Consider the following 25,155-nt stretch of genomic DNA (forward strand, 5'->3'; position numbering starts at 1 on the left):
TCCGAGTCAGATATTTTAATTGTTTGAATCAAGTATCTTAAGTAATGAGATACTGAATTTCTGTAAGGTCTTCGAAGGACAACTTGTCAGTAAAGTGTTTCTGGAGTTATGAACTGAGATTAACACAGAGAAAATGCTTTGAATGTAAAACAAGTTGGGGTTTTGTTGATTTTTTTTTTCAAATTTAAGTAGGCTGGACTATGAATTGAAAGTACATGGAGAAATGTTATGTGAACACTTGATGTAGAGGATGGGAAATAACACATTGAGTTTTATTTGAAAACCAAATGTTTACCATGCCCTGTCTTACGACAGTGAAGGAAGTAAAAAAGCAAAAGTTGGAATTGAATTGGTACAAGAAAAGGGTGGTAGGTAAACAGTGGAATTCCAGGGAAATGGTGGACAAGGTGCAGTTTGAGTAATTCTTTGTCTCCTAAAATCCTGGTGAGAAGCTGGTTTCAGAGGTAAGTCTGGGCTGCAGTGTTCACTTTTCCAGAGGAATAGTCCAAAGTCTGGAGAGTCATGTAGGCACAGTTTGTGGTGACTGGGAGTGGGGCTGATCCCTAATTGATCCCTAATTGGCTCCAGCTATGCAGCACAGGTGAATGCTATTGAAGGTGAGGAGCCATGGAGTGCCCAGGGGTGCTGCCCAATCCCACAGGGAGCAGAGGGCACACAGCTGCACTGCATCAACAGCAGGGCACAAAAGGGGCTGAAGGACAAGAAGGGCAGAGCTTGCAGCCTCCTGAAGAGGTGAGGTGTGACTGTGTGAGGGTTGGAGCTTTGTGAAATGGTGTGTTGGTGATGTGTGCTGTGACTGTCTGAAGTTCAGAAGTGGGCCTCAGGATAAAGGAGATTGCTAGTTCTAATAATTTTAAAAACCCTATATAGCTTTCCTTTAAAATTAAGTTAGAAATAACTTGAAGCTTGTTTCTTGTTGCTTTAGAGACAAGTCAGTTTTTAAGTGACAAAATCATGGAACGTAAAATAAGCTCTGTATTCCTCACCTTTGTTAGCTTTACTTGTGCGGTTGTCTGGGATATTTGGGGGCAGGGGTGAGTAAATTGGGCATTTTATTGGTAACCAAAGGTTTAAAATAAGTCTGCACAGACACATGCCAACAATTTCCCACTCCTCAAAAAAAATCCCTCCCCCAGTGCAGCTGTGCAGGTGCCTCTGCCCTCGGAGAGAGCCCCTCAGGTAAGAGAAGTGCCACCAGGTGCACTTGTGGCACGTGTCCCTGCCTGTGGCAGGGGCTGGAACTGAGGGAGCTGGAAGGTTCCTTCCAAACCGTTCCATTTCCAGGCTGCCCACTGCTGCTCTGGGTTGGCTGGGGGTAGGAAGCAGGGGAAGGTGCCTGAGAAACAGGGATTTGATGCCTTCTGCCTTCCTTCTGCTTTCATACAGTAAGATGTTTCATGCTGTCGCTTACAGTGGAGTGCCTCTAAAAGTTGCAAAATACAAATTAAAACCTCTTATTACAAAAACTTTCTAGCTAGAATACAGACTGACATGAATATTGGACTAAACCCTGAATTTAAATTCCAGCAATTTTGTCCTAAATTGCTGTTTAATTCCTGTATTAATTAATTCCTGTAATTAGCTACCTAATTTCAGCTGATGACTGGGTTAGTGACAAGATAAAATTTGTTATGATGCTATTGTGGTGTCCCTCTTTTTTTCAAGGGAAACACATAATACTGGAGAAACTCCATAGTTAACTCTAGACAGCAGAAGACTTGACACATCTGGGCTGAAAAAACTCCACCAACAAAAAAAGAACAAAATAATAAAAATAACAACCCTACACACACACTTTTTGAGCTGCCCTCTCCTTTGGCTTCGCTCAATCCAATTTACAGAAGGTTGGATTAAGCTGCCTGCAGTCATTCTCTTTTAGCTGTGGTACAACATCTCATTTCTACTGGCAGCCCAGCTCGCTGCATTTCAGAGGCATCTTTTGGAATAATGGAGCAAGGATACAATCATCAGGCCAAACTGCAAAATACTTCCTGCTCTGGATCATCTAGGTAATGCATGCACAGGGACAGGTGGGAGAGACTCTGTGCCATTGGAAGTTAAGCATTGTTTACATAGAAAGGTAATATTTAATCATAAGCAATTCTAAAATTAATTTTCTCTCAGGCTTCTATTTAACTTGTGTATTTTTTCCTTCACTTTACATGTGCTGTTTCTAAACTGTGGATTTTAGTGGTCTTGCTTGTCCTCATTGGTTTTTCTTGTTTTACAGAGGTAGATATTGGGAAACAAATTTTCTGGGCAAATTATTGACTCTATCAAAATAACTTTTCTTCCCAATAATTTTTCGGAAGCTTTAAATTGTTTCTGTATTTGTGCTATACCAAGGTTTGGATCTTTACCTTCATTTTCTTAACAAAGCTTTGAACTTGGCTGAGCCTTTCTTTTGTCACTTGTTTCCTGAAGCGGCTTTCAGTTCTACTTCACCTGAGTAAAAGTTTCAGCGGTTTTTTTTTGGGTTTTTTTTTTGTGGGAAGAGAGCTTGCTGTGTCAGTGCAGATATTCCAGACTGTTCTTTCTCCACACACAGCAGCTCTGTGTCACGTTCTCCAGCATAACTTTAATTTCCTGGTGTCGTGGTTTAACCCAGCCAAACCCAGCACACCGTGTAGGCAGAATCCCAGTGGCAATTGCATTTCCCAGCAGTGTGGACTCAATAACAGCAGCGGCAGCTTTTGCATGTGATGCCTCTTTCACAGTTTGGGTGAATCCTTCAGGTCCATTTCCAACCCACTGGAGCACAAAGCTTATTTTTATCACTAGACAGAGATGAAATTTAAAGCTGCTCTGAACTGCATACATTTCCGTGTTTACATCTGCATACTAAACTGGGTCTGGGCAATCCTTAGGGAGGGGAGCAGCCCTTGGGGCACATCCTGCCACATCAGCATTTCTGATGGAGGATAATTGGGATGTGTGAAACCAGGGGTGAAACGGCTCTCCTTGCAGGACTAACACACTGACTGCGTTTTTATCCCAATTTAGAAATTAAAACCTCCATGCAAATCCCTGGGTTTTTTTCTGTAAAGTCTAAGAAATTCTTACAAAGTCTTTATCACGACTATGATCTTCACATTCCCGTTCCCCTGCCATCCTCTCATGGCACAGCTGTAGCACCAGGAGTTCTGGTGCTCTGCCTTCACTTTGTATTTATTTTTGTGTCCGTGTTTCAGGTTTTAATCTGCATGTTCTTCCACACCAGGCTCCCAATACATCCAGATGAATTCGTGTCTCTGAAGAGGGGTTTTTGTCAGAAGCAGGCATATTGCTGGACATTTTTGTGGCAATAGAAGAAAAAAAATCCCACGTCCATACTTTTGTGTTTTCCCCCTATGTGTCTCAAGCTTTCCTGATGCCTTTGCACCAAATGTCTGACAGAAGTTTCAAAACCCTGTGCCTGCACATCAGGCACCAAATCCTGGAGATACCACACAGTAATAGATCAGTTTATGGTGCTTCCCATTTTCCCTGAAGAAGAACAGAGAATAGTTTCTCCATAGCTCAACCAAAATGAGCTAGTTTTATCTATTTTTTTTTTAATTGACTTGATAGTTTGACCCTCATCTTCTTCACCTCAGGATTTTTCTCTTTTGCAGTTTTTTTTTTTTTTTTTTTTTGACCCTCATCTTCTTCACGTGGTTTAAAACACACCTCAGGATTTTTCTCTTTTGAAGTTTTTTTTTTTTTTTTTTCATTAAATAAGCTAATTGCTGCCTTATGCTGTGTTTGGGGGGATGCTTCTTGGCATTTGTGACTAGGTTTCAGACTAGGTTTTTAAACCTATTTTTATTTCAAATTTTCAAGTAGGTAATTTAGTAAAATATGGCCATAATTTTTCAACTTAAAACATCTTAGCATGTAGATCTTTCTTACAAAAATAAGCCAGCTTCACAGAAAATGCTAGGGTTTTATTTATAAAGGAAAATAAAATCAAGAAATGCCTGCAAGCAGGTGTCTGCCTAAGCAGAAAATGAGAGAAATGGGAGTTGTTGATGGAGAGGAGAGAGCAGTGATCCATCAGTGCCAGCAAGGGAGAGGCAGAGGCTGGAAACTAAGGGAAGTATTAATTTGCCAGGACAAGTTCCAGACTAACTGGAAGCAGCAAAACAGTGTTGACTGGATAAGAAGGGGAAGTGGATTGCTCCTAGGACAGGAGTTTCAAATGTAGAGACTTCAGAGAGCTGCACTAAGGAAAGAAATCTGAAGTGGTGCTGGTAAAAGAAACAGAAAGATTGAAATCAGGCAAGGATTGAGAGGAAAAGCTAGACTATTCCAGTGCTTCAAAGCATGCAGAAGAAATAAAAAAGCTCTGCTATTCAGCTTTTACTAGAGCCCTTTTGTCCAGAGAGCTTCTGGAGGCATTGTAGGGTACCAAGTAACCTCCATGCTACAATCTGTCTTCCAAACTCCAAGCAGGCACCAAGGACCATTTCTGCTCCCATTATCTTTGGTTAGTGAAGTGAGACTATTTGCAGAGTGAGTGTTAAGTGTTTTGTTATTTTTCTTTGCCAGTAGTAGAAGAAAAAGTTCACTTTTTCTTATGGGGATTGGTTTGGATCTGTTTTGTTGAAGGAAGTTGAGAGAACTCCTCTGAGGTTTTTTCCCTTTCTACTCTGGTTGCTGCTCCTGCATTGCTCTCCCTGAGCACAGGCACAGAAAGTGGCATGAATGCATGGTGGCTTTGGCCCTGACATTTCTTAGAACAACGTGGCTTTGACAACAGCATTTCTCTGCCAAGATCAGCCAGGGAGGACAAAAGATAATCGAGTGTCTGTACTTTTACAGCAAACATGGGTACTTTTATAGCACACGTGGGTACCTTCCACTTGGAGAACTTCATATTTCTCACCAGGTACAGGACAAGCACACAGCCTGTTATTAAAGCGACCTTTTTCACAGGTAAGTGATAATGTTAATATAAAATCAGTGCATCAGAGCAGGATTCCTAAATGCAAGAAAATAACAATTTTTGCAACTAGATAAAGTAATGTTAACACTTTTAGAAGGGAGTTAAATGAGAAAAATTATGAGAAATGTAGGAGATGGAGGTGATGGTGGCTGGAGGATCTGTATTCCTAGGGTCCTCACTGTGCTCTCTACTTTGTTGGGCACAGATGATTTTAAATCTTCAGGTCCCCACCATTGACATTCCTGATTTTTAATTTTCACCAAGTGACCATTTTTTAAGCAAAGACTTTTTGCTTTTTCCCCTCACCTCAGCTCAAGCAAGGTGTGATTAGCACAGATCTCAGCCCTGCGCGGGGCGTGCTCTGGGATGTCAGTGCTGTCACAGGCAGCCCGTGGAAGGTGAAGTGCAAGGGATGAGCTCCTCACCTCCTGGTTGAGCAGCAGTGCCAGGCCAGGGTTGCTCTGGACACTGTCTCCAGTGTGTGATGGGGCCTGCCTCACCCCTGACCTCTCTCCCTCACCACGTACTTTCAGGTGTTGAGGAGTTTTCATTTGCAATTGCAGGACCTTGAGGTAAGTGCCACCAGGCCATGTGACACCCTTGGACGTGTTTAACTTTGGACTGAGGGTTCAGTTACCGCTGCAGATCTGCTCCTGGCTTTAGGGAAGCAGGCTGTACAAGGTGATGGGGTTCATCCCAGTTCTGCTGCAGCCACTGAGCCCTGTCTGTGCTTCTGTCACTCGCTGCAGGATGGACAGAAGGGTGTTGTGGGATCACATCTACAGGAAAATGGACGTGTACTGAATGAACCAGCCTGACCCTCTGGAACTAAAGAACAAGGTCATCTTTGGGGATAAAAAAGCTGATGTTGTGAGGAGAAAGAAGAAGCAGAAAGGTTGCTGACAGACAAAGGTGTGTCAAACTGATTACAATGACGCTTGCAGCTTCTACCAATTAGAATAAGAAAAAGGTCTGTGCTGCCTCGTGGACAAAGCAGAGCTACCAATCAAGAGATGCATGGACAAAGCGGAGCAACAAATCCAACAGTGTGTACACCAAGGTAAGAAGTAAATATAAACAACGTTTAGAAGCACAATAGACAGCTTTTGCTTGACTCTCATTGAATCTGCAGAGTCCTTTGCCTTGTCTCCTCAGGGTTCCTGCCTAGCTGCTCAGCTCTGGTGTGGGCTTTAGGCTGGGCTTTAGGCTGGGCTCAGAGCAGCCTGCCTGGGCAGGACTCAGCCGGGCTGGCAGCTCCCAGGCAGGCTCGGAGCAGCAGTCCCGAGGTGGCACAGGCGGTGTGGCTGTGCCAGGACAGCCTAGAGGTGGCACAGGCGGTGTGGCTGTGCCAGGGCAGCCCGGAGGTGGCACAGGCGGTGTGGCTGTGCCAGGGCAGCAGCCCGGAGGTGGCACAGGCGGTGTGGCTGTGCCAGAGCAGCAGCGCAGAGGTGGCACAGGCGGTGTGGCTGTGCCAGAGCAGCGCAGAGGTGGCACAGGCGGTGTGGCTGTGCCAGAGCAGCGCAGAGGTGGCACAGGCGGTGTGGCTGTGCCAGAGCAGCGCAGAGGTGGCACAGGCGGTGTGGCTGTGCCCCTGGCTCTGCCGGGTTTTCTGCAGCCGGGGCTGTTGGCTCGGAGCCTGTCCCGGGGTCTGGGCAGAGCGGGCCAGCACTGACAGCTCCCGGCTGGTTACCTAAGGACTGCGGTGACATCCTGTCCTGGTTTAGGGTAAATCTGGGGAAAGCCAGTGATTCGCGGCGATGGTGCAGGGCATGGTGCAGGAGCGAGCTGCGCTAATGCCGCAGGCTCATTCCTGGCGGTGGCTGCAGGGTAGGAGCGTCCAAAAGAAAGCATTTAAAAGCAAGTCAGATGATGGTGGGCACTAACACAAGGATAGATACGGTTTCAGTTTTGTTTAGTACTCTTTTTTAAGGTAGTTAGGAGAAAAGGACGCAGACGGGCACAGGTTTGGTCGCGATGTATGAGCTGTATAAAAGCCAGGTACCACGGCAGTGTTTTGTGTGAGGAGGAAACAGTTCTTTCCAAGCAAACCGGTTTGGTTTTGTTGTTTTCTTTTTGAGGAGAGCTTGTGCTGCAGTCACCGCAGCTTTGGGAACAGGAGTGAGAAATGCTTTTGTGTCCCTGGGGCAGCAGGACGGCGTGGCCTCCGTGCTCGTTCCTAGGGGCTGGCTGGGCCATGCCGGCTGGAATCCTCCGCTCCCGGAGCCGAACGGGGCGGCTTTATCTCCTCCCGTGCATTGTTTGGGCCCGGCTGGGGCCGGTGCCTGCCGGCTGCGGGGGGGTGCGGGCCCAGGCGCCCGCCCGCTCCTGCCGAGGCAGTGCTGCGGCTGGAAATGGTGTCCCGGGGCCCGGCGCTGCCCTCGCTCCCAGGCCGGCCTGGCGGCGGCCCCGGGCCCGCCCGCTCGGGCTGCCGTGGGCCCGGGGGTCCCGGGGGTCCCGGCGCCCTGAGGGAGCGGCCCCGGGGGGCGGCGGCCGCCGGGGAGGGAGGGCGGGGCATGCGGGTGCCGGCCCCGCCCCTTGCGCCCGTTGGCTGCGGCCCGGCTGTGCTTTGCATATTCCCCACCCCGCGCCGGCTCCGCTCCAATGGGAGCGCGGGTGCGGCTGTCTCATTAGCATACGCACCTCTGCCCTGGGCGCGGAGCCGCCGCGGCCGCAGGAGCGAGCTCCGGGAGGGGCGGGAGCGCCAGCGGAGCCGCCGGGGCCGGCCCGGGACCGCCACCGGCACGGCCTCGCCCGAGCGCTGCCTGCGCGGCTGAGATGAGCGGCGGCGAGCAGCGCTGCGGGCTGTGCACGGGGCAGGCGGGCGGCGGAGGGCTGACTTCCCGCTGAGGCAGCCCCGGAGCCTCTCCGGGCGGAGGAGCCCCTTTATTTTGATTTTTTTGGCGTTGTTGTTTTTGGTGGGTTTTTTTACGTTTTCCCGGCAGGCTCGGTAGGCGGAGGGCGCCAGCGCAGAGCCGCAGGCCGAGACGAGCCGGGCCGGGGGGGCTGGGCGGCCGGCGGGGTCGGCGATGCGGTGCCTCGCTCTGCTTGGCCTCGTCGCCTGGGGCCTGGGGAGCTGGGCCGGACACAGCGGCGGAGCGTCCCCCCCGCCCTGCCCGGCCCCTTGCAGCTGCGACGGCGACCGCGGCGTGGACTGCTCCGGGCGGGGGCTTGCGGCCGTGCCTCCGGGACTGAGCGCCTTCACGCACGCACTGTGAGTCGGGGCGCGGGCCGGGCCGGGGGGCAGGTATCCGGGCGGGGGGAGGGAGCGGCGGCGGCACCCCCGACAGCCGCGTGTGTGCGGCGCTTGTTGCGGTGCGGGTCTGACGCGGCCGGCCCCGGCGCCGCCGCGCTCCCCGGCCGAGCCCGCCGTGCGGCCTCCGGGCAGGGCCCGGCGCCGCTGGGGCAGGTGAGCTCGGCAGGGCCTGGGCGGCTCCCGGGGCTCCGGAGCAGGCCGACCGCGAAGGGACCGGCCTTGGAGGTGTAGAGGCTGGGAGGAAGCCGCTCGGACCCCGCGGCGGTGCGAGGCTCGGCTCGGGGTTCGGTGGGGCCCGAGTCGATGCCGGTGCCGTCCGGAGGCGGGGGGAGCTGCTGCCCTCACACGAGCGTGTGTGCCTCGGCGTGCGTCCTCGCCCCGGGTCGCCTTTCTCCCAGTTCCTCTCTGGAAACCGGGTGCCACTGCTGGTCAGTTTGCTCCCGAAAGTTAAGGTGTTTTCAGTCCTAAGAACGCGTAAGTCTGGTTAAATACGGTGCCTTCGCTTTTACAAAATCTTCACTATGGTAAAGTACAGGGGAACCTTGGAAAAATCAGCACAGCCAAACATCGAAGGTTTGTCGAGTTTTGCTCGTAAATGAAGAAAAACATAAACACTTAAAACATTTTATCCCATATTCTATGATAATATTGTAAAGCAGGCAGAAACTGGTAGGTCTTGTGTGGCGTTTTGGTAACTTTAATAATAAAATTTTAATTGAGGAATGAGCACGGTTCTGTAGAGACATGACCGGGGAGGGATTTGCAGCTTTCAATACGGTAGCTTTGCTAATCCACAAACCTGTTAAGTTTCACAATAAAACCTGTCAGTCTTGCCCCACTTCTCAGCGCAGATTTCACAGGGTGGAGCAAGGTCTAGTATGGGCCAGTGGTCAGGTCTGGTATTACCAAAGCTTTGCCGTGTTTACAGCATGTAGTACAGCACACCACGGCAAACGATAGCGCGACGTTTCACATCGGTACTGAGCTGCTGTTTGTCAGAGTGCAGCGGTGGTGTATGCCTTCGAAAATCTTTGTCTTTGTCTGCCTACACTTAATATGCAGAAGGAGTCTGATTCATGGTTACTGGATATTTAGTTTACTGAGGAGGTTTCCAATTTCTCCTACATATTTGGATTGTTTCTTTTAGTTGTTCAGGCTGGGTGGAGAAAGATTACTGGGCCTGTTTTCTTGTGTACTAGTTGATGAATGGTAGAAGTTGGATCTGGTCTCCGTTGTTATCTGTGCTTAAATATTTTGTTCTATTTTTTGTGCTTATAAGGTGATAAGTGGGACCTCACTTTGTGGTGTTTTTCCTGTGGCAGAAATGGTGGTTTCTGGGTATTTGGGGTAGGGAGTTAGGCGCTGCCATCATGAACCCTTGGAATTACTGCTAAACAGTCTTCTCATCACAGATAAAACAGGGAAGTTATCCAAATTAATAAAGTGCTTGAAGTCTCTCTGGTAAAAGCTGCATTTAAGCATAAGATTTTATGGCTTCTACATTGTCTGGCTGTCATATAAAATGGACTGGTACATCCCGGAGTGTCTGCAACATGACATAAGTTGTCCAATGGGCACAAGTTGCCATAGCCAACACCCTAGAGATAAAACTGCCAAAGAGTTTCTGTTTGTAAGTTCCTCCTTGCTGTGCAGGTAAATTTCACACAGCCAGTTGTAAGTTCCTCCTTGCTGTGCAGGTAAATTTCACACAGCCAGTTGTAAGTTTCTCCTTGCTCTGCAGGTAAATTTCGTACAGCCAATGTGACACTTTATGGCAAAAGTGAGAGGAGGACTGCACACGCTGAAATGTGCTTTGGAATGAGTTTTTGTAGTTTTTGATTATATGCTCTTTAAACTTGAGAAGAATCTATCTGGTGCTGTGGCAGTGGAGGGTACTCTTGATCCCCATTTGTGTACAGTTCCTGCTTCCCTATTTACAGAAGGAAAATAATTGATGGCTTCTTGGTGCTTCTGAGCTGAACCAGTCTGTCTTGCAGTGAGGGCACTTGAAGTTTAGGGTATGTAGAAGACAGTCTTGGAGGCAATAAAAAACTTCTGACCTGCTTGGAGTGGACAATGCATAGCTTTGCCAGAGATGCTCAGTTAGTTAGTGCGGGAGAAGATGACACAAAAATAAAATCACACTCCTACGTGACACGTTTATCACGGCAAAGCACCTTAGCTATGTGAAGAGAAGAAAACTTTTCTGTGCTCTATGTCAGGCACCCTAATGATGTCAGGAGAGCCCCTTAGCATTGCTACTGGGCTACTTTTTCATTATAGCCATGGCAGCAGAGAGCCTGTAGCATAGAGATGGCTGAAAGAGTGTTGCAGGTGATGTTCTGTGAACTGAAGAAAACCTGCTCACAATTCAAGTTGGCCGTCAATGAGCTCCAAGGCAGTTGAGAATTATGGAAGGAGCCTAGTATTTAATTTTTACTAGTTCTGTTTTGCTGAAGTCTTAATTTCTTTGTGTTAAGTGTAATCATTTAGCCTAACTTCCCAGGTGCTGCCATGAATGGTCAGACAGGGGTTTCTGTAGAGCCTTGAAGGCATATCCTTACAGAATACCCTTCACATTCCTTATTTCTGTTTATTCAGCTCTTGACTGATCCCCTGCTGTTTCTTGCTTACTGTGGTGGTTTGAAAGCAGGGAGAGAGGGGCTGGTGTGATAGTGGGGGGTTATATGATTACCAGAGATCTCTTGAGGGTAATTCTCTCAGACCGAGCAGCTCGAAAAGCTTTTGAGTCATTGTTGAACTTTGAGAGGTAGAATTTGAATAAAGCTGTCCCAGCTGCAGTCAACTCAGTGAAGAGATTACTGGGAGATGTACAAGTGCTCAGAAAAGACAGGTGACAGCGCCAGGTCAGACCTTTCTGAGGGGATGGCATCGATGGGGATGAGCTCAGAGGGAGTTGGGATGACATGAGCAAGGATAATTGCTTGATACTTTTACTGTAGGCAACCATTTGTATAATTTAGGTAGGTGTTTATGTAACTCTTAATTGCCATCTGCCAGTTCTTCTGTTTATGAAGGTTCAGTTTGCTTGGTTGCAAAATAACTGTAGTCTGTGCATGTTGTAGACACTCTGTGGTGGTTGGGAGAGGGGCTGTGGGGCCTCATCCCCGATGGCTCCAGCTGTGCAGGACAGGGGAACACTGTTAAAGGTGAGGAGCCATGGAGTGCCCAGGGGTGCTGAGCAATCACAGGAGGGCACACAGGTGCAGTGCATTTAAGGTGAAGGTTGTAAAAGGCTGCACTGAAGAGCAGTAAGGAGCAGATGCCTGAAGCCTCCTTTGGTGTCAGTTGTGGCTCCACCATCCTTCCAATATGAGTAAGTGGTGCCTGTGCTGGAATGTAAAAATGGGTTTTGTTTGGGTTTTTTTCAATGCTGTATGCTCCTGTTTTTTGCTGTTTCACATGCGGTGTTCTAGAAAACTTCACGCTAGTGAGAGGAAATTGTGGTAAGGCATACATGTGCTTGTGCTTCTTGTGGATGTGAGTTTGAGAACTCAAATTCCAGTTTGGAAGGTTTAATACTTGTATGAGTCTTGTGCAGGAGATAAAAGCAAGGAATTTTAGGTAATTACTTTTGGAGAGCTCTTCCATTGGCCTGGCTGACTTAGGTCTTGCCTGAGACAACAATGAGGAATATAACCCCCCTCCCAGTGCATGCTATTTATTATCTTTTAGGCACTTCAAATAAGAAGACAATGCAGGTAGTTTTCATTCGAGTGCTTCTTGTGTGTATTTTTGCACAAGAAGGAAGGATAGGGTCTCTTGCTTTAATTTTGCTTTCTTTGAATGTGAAAGGCAGAGGGGCTTGGGAGCTCTGGCTGCCCTAGACTAGGGGATAAACCTTAAATTGTCATCTTGATCTTTTGGGTTTTATTGCTCATTTAACCTAACAGTGCTGTATTTCTGTGTGCTGTTGTGCACTAGTTTTATGAGGTTGAGAAATCTGGCAGTTGAAATCCTTTTTTCACTTGTTTTTTACTATAGGGTGCTTCAACAACCACAGAGAGTTGTTGATCTGTATTTTGGTATACATGGTATCTGCAGGTACCTACATGCTGTCACCATTGAGGGACATCCCTTGCTCTGTGTATGTATATGTGGCAAAATTATGTAGTTCTGTTTGGAGTGAGCAGAGCTTGCCCATTTCTTTTGGTCTTTTTATCTGTCACTGTTATTTTTTTTGTAGAATGGTGATAAAATGTAGTAGGGAGGTGTGAGGTGTCTTCTTCTGATACATCTGGTGCAAAGATAGAGATATTTAGTGTACTGCTATGGTCAGATGTCTAAGTATAGAGGGACCTGGCTGAGTTTTGTTAATGCTATCTGGTAGAGTTGTTATGGTGAAAAGTGAAGATGTCCAGATGTGACCTTGAGTTTGGAAAATGTAGCATGATAGCAATTCTTTTGAGGTAGAAAAGCCTTATCTAATTACAGGTTTGAATGTTTTGCAGGTCAACCATTCAGTTTTTCACTTGCCTGTGCTACATACTGGTGATGTGATGGCAAGTAGTAATTCCATACTTCTTTTAGAAAGACGTGGTCATGTCATTTCCATTTGAATATACCTGTAGGTCAGCAGAAATGTTGTTACATTTGCACAGACTCGTGAAATCCCACAAACAGGAGGAGTATTTCAGTTTGGTGAACATTCAGTGATTTCAGCAACAGTCTTTCCAGCATATATCACCCAAGGATTGGAGTCTTTATCTTCATTTTAAACTGGCCAATTTATCTGTCAGTCTTGTAAAAAAGTAGATGCTTTTAGGTAGTGTACACAAAGTGAAGCTGTTGATGTTTCAGTGTTAAATATTTTTGCCTTTTTAATGGTTTTGTTAGTATCAAATTTGGTGTTTTCCTCTTCACGGTTTGTCCCTCCCCCAAAAACCCCAACATTCTGCCATAGCATGTAATTCTCAGGTACTTGGCGTTTATTTTGTACACGGAGCTCATTTGCATCATATGTAATTTCTTGTTTGAGAGGCTTGTAAGTGTGATTTTGGGGAAGAAATACTAAGATAAGTCTGCAGCATAGAATAAAGTTGGACTTTAATGTAAGCAAGCTTGTGCTAGTAAATAATTGCCATTTCAGTTCTTGAGAGAAATTTGCTAGTAACTACTACTTGAGAGGGAAAATATGGAAGCTGTAATATAAGGCCTAAAAAACAAAACAAAATGAAAAAAACCTCCTCTGCAAGGATCTTTGTTTGTTTTGTACTCTACATCTAAGCCAGCAATTTTTGCAGAACACAAGCTCTTATTTACCCAGAGAAAATTACTGGCCTAGATTTCCGAAGGGCTGAGCACCCATATCACATTTTGGAGAGCGTGGTCGCTGCAGGGCTCTGGGAGTACCTCTGAATGTCACAGATCTTCCTCTCGGCCCCCCTGTGCCTCTCCTAAAAGCTTCTTCCTAAAGATGAGCCTCTTGTTGGGAAGGGGTAGGAGCTGGTGTTCTGTTTCCCTTCTGGGGGATTTGCCAGCAGCCTGGGTTTGCCCGTTCCTTGTTTTACAAACAAGCAAGGGAGTGAGATGGATGGGACTGGTTCATTTCAGCAGGGCAGCTGAAACTTCATGGCAGCAGTTACTCTGTTAAGGGTGAACGTGTTTCAGGCAGCAGCTCTGTGCTGCCAAACTGTGGTTCGGGTCTTCTCTGGAAGAAGCAGAACATCAAAAATAGCTTAAGGAAGAATCAAAGAGATTTGTATAATCTTAGAAATAGGAGACAAAGCTGGAAAGAGCAGAAGCAGCCATTCCTATTTGAAGACACTTGTAAATTGAAGCAGCAGTGTTTGAAATGCTACAAGCCCTTTGCTTACAGAGATCTCAATAGTATGTCATGGTTTAGAGTCCCTGGCCATCCTCCCCACCTGGTAGATTCACCATCTGCTTCCACACTGACCTAGGATTTTGCTACAGAGAAATACTCTTTAGTTTTTCATGTCTTTTGCAGTTTGTGATAAGATGTTCTCAAACTTTGATCTGAAAAGAGGTTTCTAGTCGTGTAGCGTTGGTTCTCAGTGCACTCCCACCTCTAGCTTGCCCTGCACAGCCCTGCTGAAGAAGTGGAGGTAGCTATTGGTATTTCCTTTGCTGAGAGGTGGGCAGCTGGTGGTGTTGGCAGGAATTGCGTGCAGGGATGGTTGTCGCAGGAGCTCACGCAGAGAACAGGGAGATCTTGGTTTTACTGTATAAATACTGTCCTCACTCTAAATATGTTTGAGAGCTTTTCTTTAGAATCAGGCCCACATTCATTCACTTTTTTTCCAAATAAAGCTGGAATGTCCAAATTGGAAACATGCAGCAGTAGATATAAGGGTACCTGGAAACTATAATTAAACAATGAAAAAATGGCCTGTCGTGTATCTGCAAAACAGTTGACCTTTTTGCCTTTGTTTTTTTTCAAGTGCTAAGTTCCTGCCAGTGAGTTTTATTGGAGTTGAATGTTTCTAGTATTTTCAAATCGTGTGTCATTTGTTTTAAAATACATACTTGACATAACAGAATCCATTCATTTTAGTCTTGAATGATTTAACTGTTACAGGATTGTAACAAGGTCAGCACTTTCCACTTCCCAGAAACATACTCCTGTTGCTGAAAGAGTAAGGGAAATCTGTATTTCAGCTTCGCCAAGAATTTGAAGGGACAGTGATATTATACATCTCTTACAAAACTGCAGAGGGGACTGTAGTGATCTCAAAAATAACAGTTTAAAGTTGGTGTCTGAAAACTGCTGTTGAATTTGAATGGGTAGTAGCCAATTTATGGGATTATGCATAAGGTCAGCCAATATGATAGCATGTTTTAAAAATACAGATAGATATTTTTGACCAGTGATGTTGGTATTCCCTGGTGGACTGTGGTCTGACATCTATCAGGGATATGTTTGATTTTGGGAAATAAGAATATCACTTAAACATTTTCTTACTAAAATATGAAGGTTTTTTTTTTTTTTTTCTTTTAAAGTGGTGTCCCTGCTCCTTTTCTCTCTCCATCCAGTTGTGGTAAAATGCTAGGTCTTGCGAGGACTTTTTTCACCCCAAAACTTTTAATCAGATGTGTCTGACTTTTAAACGGTCAGATGATTAGCAGTGAATCATAAATGAATGTACAATTTCAGAGGTACACAGGGAAGGACTAAACCTGTTTAATTTAGCTTAACAATGCTGCAGATGCAGTTACCTATTTTGTAGGGTTGCTCTCCGAAATGTGTTTTAACTGGGGAGTTTTGCTGTTACCTTGTTGACGTGTGGGGCTTACAGATTAATAGCCTGCCCCAGGGCCCAGTGGGGAGAGCAGCGTGGCTGTGCTTTCAGTAGCCCTGACAGTGAGAACAGATGGACTGCTTCATCCCGGCCTTGAGAGCCATGTGTGGGGCTGGCAGGGCAGGGGGCTGGGCCTCCAGCCTTCACGGCTCATTGGTGAGGCAGAGGGTGTTCTGGGAGCACTTCAGCTCTTGCTGAAGCCGTTGTGCTTTGCCTGGCACTGGTCAGTGGTGGCACAAGAAGCCCAGGCGTAGAACAGTGCTGTTTAGGCATTGCAGTAATGCAGTGTATTGCAGAGACCGTGCAGTGCAGTTCACCGTGGCTGCGTTTTGTTCTTTGGTGTGTGATACTATCCAGCGTGTTTTCTGAACCATTTGGGCACTGTGGGGTTTGTATTTGGTGTTCAGTAGATGCAGAAGACATGAGTGCAGATCTGGGTCCTGCTGGGATGTACCTGGGGGTTGGTGTCTCCATTGCTTCCCCTTTCAGAGCACAAAATGCAAACGCTGTTCCCTGCCGTCCAAACAGGACATGGCAGTGTGTTAGCTTGTAAAGGGAGAGTTTGTTTTTCCTGCACTCAGGGCTTTAGGGTTGTAGCAGGACAGTTAGCTCCTGTTGCTGGAGGAGGAGGGGGTGCAAGTCAGGAAAGGGTGTTTGGGGAAGCTGGCTGCTCCTTGCCTGTCAGGAGGAGTCGGTGGTGTATAGCCTCAGTCCTTTCTTTGTTATTAGAGTTTGATATGTGGGATATCCTGGCTGTCCTTTTTAAAACTTAGTCTCATGTTATTTTAAACATAACTTTTACTGGAGAAGTTTCCTTGCTGTTTTCTAAGTGCTGATCCAGATTAGTAGTGGATGCAGTTTGTTCATCTGGAAAAGTGAAGAGGCTGAAGTCTGTGACTTTGGAGTGCAGGCCCCTCTCTGGTGCAGTGGTTCCTTCTGTCTGGAAACATGCATGGTGTTCTTCATGTGGCAGACCTGGTGGATCTGACCTTCACTCCACTCCTGCATGTAGAAGCTGTGAAGAAGTTGCCATCTTTTTCAGGTGCCATGGTTGGAAGCCCTAGGAATACGTTGATTTTTTTTTAACTAGGGGAAACCTTTCCCAGACTGGGGGACTTGCCTGTAGTAGTGCTTTCAGCAGATCTGTGAGCTACTCCTGGAAATTAGGAGTCCTTTAACCTACTGAACAGACCCCTACACCGTTTGGAAGATGGTTGCCTGACTTATACATTCTTCAAGAGAATTTTGCAAAGCCATTGTCAGCAGCAACCTACATGTTTTATGTTCATCTCCTTTATTTACAGTTTCATTCAAGTAGCTGCTCTCTGGAGACATGAAATGCTCACTGGGCTGGGTGTCCTCTTGGGGTCTTGGTGGTCATCCTGGAATTAGCTGGGGAGAGAGAAGGAAATAGTTCATTGTCAAGAGTCCTACTCTGAGAATATAGTTACTGATGATTTGGGCCTGCACAGGCTACTGCCTTTTGGAAATTTTTTACTTCTGTTGGTTTTAACATTTGGGTTTAAAAAAATCCACAATGGAAGTGTATGGGCTAATATTGACCAAACTGTTAATATTTTACAGAACCTAGTGTGAGTCCTGCTGGGTGCAGAAAATCCATGTCTTTTGCAAGGGCAAATCTGGCTCTGTGTTACCATGGCTAAGTGTTTACTGGAGGCATTATATCTCTTCAATATCAGATCAGTCATTTATTTAGAATTTACTTGCTCTGGCTTGACATTTTTTTCCAAAATTTCAACTAGTTTGTTCACATGTTCTGTAACCTGCTTACTGCAAAGGCAGGTCTCTAGTTTTCAGACCAAAAACGTACAATATCTCAAATGTTCAAGAGGATTAAGCAAGGATTTAATTTGTTTTTGGTATAATAAGTGGCAGTTGTTTACTTCTTCAGCAGAATACTTTGCAGTATTGCAGCAAGACCGGTTTTTCCTCCTTAAAACTCTTCAACTCTCCTGAGTAATCACACCAGTAAAACAAGTCTATGTATTCAAAAAAGGCTAGCACGAAAACAATAATATATCTGAAATCCCATTTAAGAGTAGGACTGCTTGCACTGTGATTGTGTCTTCACTTACACAAAATAGTTTTTTTTGTCTAAAAGCATGAATGGGAGAAATTCTGTAACAAACATCAGATAAATATTCAAATACCCTGGGTATTTGCCTCACCAGATACATTCCCTATGTCCTTTAGGCAAAGTGCATCACCTGGTCTGGGTTTGTTCAGTGCCATCAAGAACAGAGAATAATAATGTAAACATAAAAAAAATTGTCTCTCGTGGCATTTGTCATTAAACTTGCCTCAGTGAATTTGGTGCCCAGTCTGTTTTATTTTGTTATAAAAAGGTCAGGGTTGATACTGCTGGCCACTTTACTGTGAAAATTGACTTTCCTACCAGTGTGTCCTTTGGCATCTTCAGTGGGAATAGGCAGCTTGTGTTTCATCTCTGGCCTGCAAGTGCCCAGCAGGAGATACACTATAGAGATACTGGAGAAACTGAGGATTCTACAGTGTTTATGATATATGTACCTCTTCCCAAAAAATCCACTTCTTTCAAAAGAGGATACATTAGTTGTGTTGTACTGTTACTGAGAAACAGAACAAGAATTACGCAGTGCCTACTGTCATCCCACGTACTAAATAAGTTTAATTGTTGGTGCCTTCCTTGAACTGTCAAATTGAAAAGTAGTTTCTTAGTGTGAATCAACAGGCAAAGTGTAGAGGTATTTGCATATGACCATTTTCAGCCTTACAAGTCTTTTGCATCTCTAATTTAAAGAAAGAAAAACCATTGAGTAGTAGCACCCTCCCGTGGGATTTGAGCCCTGCTCATGTTTGTGTTGAAGTAGAAGCCTTATGTGTGGTAGTGGTGAGTTCTGTTTAGCTCTGCTGTGCATCAGTGGAAATCTGCAGGAACATATGAACAGCAGCCTAATCTAAGGGCTTTGCTGAAATGTTGAGAGTGAGTGACTTAGAAAATTTGAAGGTTTGGTAAAGGAGGCAGGTTCCTGCAGCAGAACAGTGCCAGCAGGTGCTTCCTTTGAGGCTGACAGCAGACATCTTAACAGTTCATATCTGCAGAACTGTTGGGAAAGCCTTAAGATCTGTCAATGTTACAGATGTTCCTTAACTCCTTTGGGAGCTCAGACATACAAGCTTAGCCTTAAATGGGATTACTTCTTAACCTGTCACTATGAAATAGTCAGTCTTTGGTTTAGGTCTCCCTGAAGTGCATAGGATGCTAGAAATAAAGGATATCGCTCCCTATTTGCTTTGTATTTTAAAAGCAGTTAACACATAGTAGAGTTTCAGAGAATATGTGCAGATCACCCAAGAAGCCTCAGCAAATACTGCATGTGCAGGTAAACCACAAACAGGCCCTGTTGTGCTGCCATCCTGTCAGCAGCAGCAGTGCACTGCAGATGCACACGCTTTTCTCCAGGTGGGCAACCTCCTTGGAAGGAGGAGATTCTGTTACAGCTTTTCTTTGCCAGCTTTCCACTGCAAATAGCTTTCATTCAGTTTTCACAGAGTAGCCCAAGGCTTTTGGGGAAGGACTGGGCTGGAAACTCAGCACACTTATTGCCATATGATGCATGCATTTAGACAAGGTGGTGAATGAAGGACAAGAGGCATCTTAAACATTGAAAATCTTGGTCATATTTTAAGGTTTTTTAGCTGTAACAAAGATAACATCTGGGGAGAGATTAATGAGCAGTAAGTAAACTGTTGAATCCAGGATTGCAGAATGCAGTTTAACTGCTTTAGGTTTCAGCACACTCATTTAATTACTGGATTACTGAAGGTTTTCTCTGCTGTGGGAAGTGTGTGTGTGTAAGGGAAAATGTGAACTTTTATACAAAGAACTGTGAATGAAGTTTGGGGATGTTGCCTACACAATCCCACTTTATAGTATCCCTGCCTTAATTTCTTTTCAAGAAGATTGTAGATAGATCTTGCTGTCACTTAGACTCACTTATTTCAGTGTTCACTTCCCCATGTGATTTAACACGCGCAAGTTTAGTTATTCTTTTCTGTCCTAGGGAGAGATTTCCTTCCAATAATTACCTTTACTGCCCTTTACCCTTCTGCACATTAGTTTGTTTGGAGAAACATAGTTGCTTGGTAAGCAACTCCAAACAAGGCAGTCGGTGCCTGGAGCTGTCTTGGAAACATAAATTATACCTTTTAAATAGCACGTTAAGCTTCATTTTGCAGAAAGTAAATGACTAGATGTACTGAATAAGCAAGCTCTAAACATTTCTCCCTGAGCTAGAGGCCCTGTGAATTCATCAGGAAAGCACCAGTTCGCTCTGCCCTTCCGTACTCCACTGGGGCAATGCAGGTACAAAGACATTCAAGTTACCTAACAACATCCATTCATTCAACCATTGCTTTCTCCTGGCAGCTGTTTAGTCATACGGTATTAAAATGTATTTATAAGATGAATGTGATGCAATGCTGCCAGACGGATTGCTCCTGTGGTAGCAAAGAAATACATATTTAATTTTGTGGAAATTTCTCAGGGTTATATCCTTCTGTTTGCCTTCCATGATGACCTTCTTAATACTTAGGATTGGATGAAAAAAAAGAAAATATAGATAGTAAAGACCAGCAGGGACAAAGTGCATACATTCTTTGTCAAAACTCTTTTTATTGAATTCAATGGTAGTTAGAACAGAAAATTTCTTGAACTGAGTGGTACAGACTTACTTCTAAAAGCTGTTTCATTAGTTAATCTATATGCTGTACAAAATATAGTATGTTATGTAAAGGATGGTTGCTTCACTCTACTATGTTTACCATAAACAGTCCTTATATCTGTTTTGTGGTAAATATAAGGAAAAGCAGGAAAAGGTTCCATTTGTCTTGAACATTTCAAAATTTAGTGTTCTTATTAAGATGGAATAATTATTTAACTCTACTGCTATTGGCAGTAAATATTTTTGTAGTTGACTGTCTTTTTGCATGTGGAAAAAAGGAACTTTTAAATTGACAGAGCTATGAATCTTTTAAAATAAAATTACCTGCTTCATTATACTCTGGTGTTTCTCAAAAACACAAATAGTGATCATGTTTTGCCCATTTCCTCACCTTTTCCCCTAAAGTAATCTCTCAAATCTCTAATCTGATCACTTGTCCCCCAACTAAAATTTAAAACAAATCACTGCATCTGCTTTACACTTTTTAGACTGGGTAGTGAATAGAAGATAGATTGTTACTTATTGTGCATTCTGACACTGTATTTGTAGAGCATTATTTCATTTGTTGCATTAAAAATAGTTTGCCAGTTTCAGTAGAAAGCTTTTCACTCTGTGAACTTTGAGGGTGTTAATTTATTTTTTTAATGTTATCTTCATAGTTTTGCTGGTGCTAAATTGGAAAAATGGGTGTGTTAATGGAAGTAAATGATTAAATTGGTAATGAGGAAAGAGGGTGTCAGTAGCTTAAAGGTGTCTGTGATAGGAGCAGGTTTCAAGCTGTGTGGCAAGTTTTACTGGCCTTGGTTTACTGATCCAGTAAAATTCATAGTCGTTCAAGGTAGGAGGAACCAGACTTCTTCAAAATAAGCAAGAGCAAGACAAAGCAGATCATGTTGTTAATGGAGCTTGGCAAGGATACGTTTTGTCCACCTTGTATCAATTTTAGTTGTCTTCTTGTGAATTTACGTTGGTCAGTGGTCTTTAGGTAAGAGCTGGGATGTATTTCCTTGCCTGTAGAATAGCTGTGATGGTGTGAAAATATGCCATGTTTGGCCTGTGGAGATAACCAAGGAGACAAGTGCTCGTAAGCCAGGTTTGTTTGTTGGAGTTCATCTGTAAAATGCATATTGCTGGGAAAATGCACATACTGTTTCTGTCTATAAGCAAGCTGGAAACACATGCAGATTTTGCCTTCTGTGCGTTCCTTCTTTTCACTCACACACGAATTAGGTGTGTTCTTATAAAAATTGATTCTGTGTACATGATCAAAGTTGACAAGCCTTAATCTTTGTTGCAAAGAGTGTGGACCAGGTAGTCAGTGTGGTAGGTCTTGGTTTTTCACGTGCATACTTGAAATGCTCTGTTTGCATTCTTGACAGTTTAGTGATTAAAATCTGATTAGTTTTAAATAACTGTAGTAATTTAAATACTGAGAACAAAGTTAAACTGAAGAAATAACTTGACCTTTTCAAGAAAATAACCTTTTCAATAAAATAATAATAAAGTAACGGGTGCTTCTTTGACCTCTTTTTTATAATTGCAAGGGAAGGCTATTGATTGTTTTTGGTAGAGAGTTTCTGTGAACCATTTTATATGTCTGTATACATTTTCATTAAAAACTAGAAAATATGCTAAGTTTTTATTGGCTTATATTGTTGTGTCAGCAATAGTAAATATCACTAATTTTATTCACGTTAGGGCAGAATCCAGAAGTCCAGAGCTGTGTGTCCTACTAAGTAAACTACTAAGTTTGGTTAGCACAACTATCCAGTTTAGGATGCAATTCCTAAGCAATAGTCTGATGTCCGAGTAGTTTTGGGGCGTTTGTTTGGTTTGATTTTTTCACGGAATTGTTAGTGTTGGAGAGATCTCTGGAGATGATCCAGTCTAACCCCTGGCCAAGGCAGGGTCACCCTGCAGGTGGCACAGGTGTGGTTTGAATGTCCCCAGAGGGAGACTCAGTGACCTCCCTGGGCAGCCTGCTCTAGTGCTCTGCCACCCTCAATGTAGAGAAGGACTTGCTCGTGTTGCTACCTCAGAGGGACTTTTGGTTTATGGCCATATTTGCTTGGTTGGGGTGGTTGTTTTTGTTTTGGTTTTTTTGAGGGCTTTGTTGGTTTTTTGTTGTTGTTTGGCTGGGGGGGATGTTTGTTTTTTGACAACAGCAGCTGAGACACTGAGCCATGCAGCTAGTGAGAGGTGAAGCGTGGGCCTTGGGTTGCACAGGATGGGCGGGGTCTCGTTATGCTTTTCTATATTATATTGCAATGGCATAATCTCACATTATATTGCAGTTGTATCAGATGTTCTAGCAGTGTTTTATCAGCTTGATGCAAATTTGGATTGTGGCTGATGCATTGGATGCACTTAGGATGAGCTTTCGTGCTTGGTTTTAGAATGTAAATTACTTTTCTTGCTCTTTGCTGCTAGAGGAGAGTTCCTCCTGAACTGCTGTGGTAAATAATCACAGAAATTGTCAATAGTGTAACAGAACTTGAGTGCAGTTAGTCCTTTATCAATGTTGAACTCTCTTAAGGTCAGGGATACGAGACATTCTGATAAAGGCTTGAGAATAGGCTTTCCAAAAATATGTGCTTGGACTTAGGCCTTCCAACCGAGCCATGCAGACATTGCTGTGGTTTTTTCCTCCTTATTTTTTGTATAGTTACATCATATTTTCTTTTAGGAGGAGGAAACAGGAACACCATTTAAGACAGGTGGTTTTCCACCTATATTATTTGTTATGGCCTTAATTCAGTGGTCTAAGGTAAGACTAGAAAGAGGTTTTGGTGTATAATACCAAAGTAGGCCATCTTATCTTTGAAAAGCAAAATCACTGAGTACCATTAGATTACCATTGCTGAAAGGAAAGTTGCTTCTTTGATTACAGGAACAGAGTTACCAGCAGCTGACTCTCTGATGTATTTTTAAGAAATACAAAAAAGGTTTTTTATTATTTTAAAAATAATAAAAAGGTCTACATTGATTTGTACCCAGTTGCGTTTTCATAAAATCCGAGAATGGTCTGGGTTGGAAGGGACCAAAGATCACCTAGTTCCACCCCCGCTGCCATGTGCAGGCACACCTTCCACTAGACCACGTCAGACTCCCATCCAACGTGGCCTGAGCAAGGGATGTTCCAGGGATGGGGCAGCCACAGCTTCTGTGGGCAGCTTGTTCAGAGTCTCACCACCCTCACAGTAATGAATGTCTTCTGATATCTGATGTGAGCCTGCTGCTTTCACTTTGATGCCATTCACCGTTGTTCTGCCGCTACACGCTCTTGTGAATAGTCTTTATCCATTGCTTTTTTAGGCTCCCTGAATTCAGGTATGGGAGGCTGCAGTTAGGTCACCCCAAAGCCTTCTCTTTTCCAAGCTGAACAATCCCAGCTTTTGCCTAGACACACAGTTTTCTTCATAGCGTATGGTGCTTGTTAAATAGTGCTTGCCTGATATGTAGGTGGTGTAGAGAGGATTTTAAAACGTGGCTTTTTGCATTCACTCAGATTGGTGTTTGTAATAAAAATTGGTTTTTGTGTTCTTCATGTTTTGGGGAGTTTCTGTCAATTGCAAAAAGGCTATTCCAGTTTTCTCTCAGGGGAGAAGGTGCTTTAGAGATTACCAGAGCCTCAGCCCATGGTTCTTTAATGGGAAAAATATCCTCTGGTAATGATTCTGGTAGTTTTTGGCTGGACTGGCTGGGCCAGGATCCCACGGGGAAGCTGCTTGTATTCACAGGACAAGGGCATTTACAGGATCATGGAGTGAGGCAGAGCAGCTGGAGGGCTTGGACCATGGTTGGGCAAGTGATGGCTTTAAGTGGTGCTTGTACCTGGTACTCTCTACCCACCCCTGAGCCCTTCACCACGTGCACTGGATGCCTCCCAAAAAACAGTGACCGCATTAGTCTGCTGCTTTGGAGTGGCAAGGAATTAGATGGCTAGCTTTCCTCCAGCCAGCCTGCATCTGTGAGGATGATGTTTCAATGATGTTTTCTTAAAACTGTTTTGTTTCGTGTTTGTGGCTCAAATATTACAAGTTTCTACAGCATTTCTGTCAAACAGAATCTGCCTTCGCTGCTGAAATGTAATCCTCAAATCTCCTGTTGAATACACAATCATCAGTATTACATCAGTTTGGTCCTAAATAGTGGAGTAGAGATTACCTTCATGATGTTAAATGCAAGTAGATATCTACTTGTATGAGGGGCCAGTTAGATAGCAGGGTTTGCACTCAGCCTTCAGCAGCTGTATTTTCAGAGCATGCTGATGTGTCATGTGCAGTGTCAGCAGCTCGCGGTCCTTTCTCAGCTGTGTGCCTTGGGACGCCCAGGGACGTTCCATCAGCATGCCTTTTCCACATGCTTTCATTTCGGGAGCTGCTGTCTTGGGATGCCTTTGAGCGAGCTGTTGCAGATAGGCTAGGTTTATGACTACCTGTATTAGCAGGGGATGTACAGCAAAGAGTGAGCAGAGTAAGCTTGAACTTCTTGTTATAGATGATAATATTTAAAAGCTAAAAGGTAACAGTATTTCAGTTGTGAATACGTGGAAATTGTGTGTACTGCTTAATGTGTTTCAGAAATCCCTGTTACTTTTCTTCTTTCAATACAAGAAAACAGGCGTGTAATGCCTCATTGAAAGAAGCCTGTAGGGGTGCTTTGTGAGGGACTTAATTAAGGGCTTTGAAAGACTAAACAAAAGGAAAAAGAAAATGCTACAGGGTTATTGTTATTCCAGCCCATTGGCTCAGAGAGCTGACCATCCATTGGTGCCTTCTGTCCTTTTGCTAGCTGAATGACACTTTTGTTCATGGTTAACAGAGGTGAAAGAAGCCAATTATTGGCTGTCTTTTCCACAGGGCAGCTGCAGACGGATTTTACTGCAGGCAAATATGGACTCTTCTACCACAAGGATGGTTGTGATGACAGTTATTTTTGTGTAAT

The 25,155-nt window shown here is 44.5% G+C and overlaps 1 protein-coding gene across 2 annotated transcripts in view; it reads left to right on the top strand.

Moving 5' to 3' along the window:
* The first annotated feature begins 7,617 nt into the window (after window positions 1-7,617).
* Window positions 7,618-25,155, top strand: part of LGR4 (leucine rich repeat containing G protein-coupled receptor 4) — a 71,458-nt gene continuing 53,920 nt past the window's right edge. For both annotated transcript variants that reach the window (XM_041485071.1, XM_041485078.1), the window contains exon 1: window positions 7,618-8,159. In XM_041485071.1, coding sequence (XP_041341005.1) covers window positions 7,975-8,159 — 185 coding nt within the window. In that variant the 5' untranslated portion in view covers window positions 7,618-7,974. The remainder of the gene's footprint in view (window positions 8,160-25,155) is intronic.

The sequence above is a fragment of the Pyrgilauda ruficollis genome, unplaced genomic scaffold (assembly GCF_017590135.1).
Source record: "Pyrgilauda ruficollis isolate IOZ18807 unplaced genomic scaffold, ASM1759013v1 scaffold118, whole genome shotgun sequence".
NCBI lineage: Eukaryota > Metazoa > Chordata > Aves > Passeriformes > Passeridae > Pyrgilauda > Pyrgilauda ruficollis.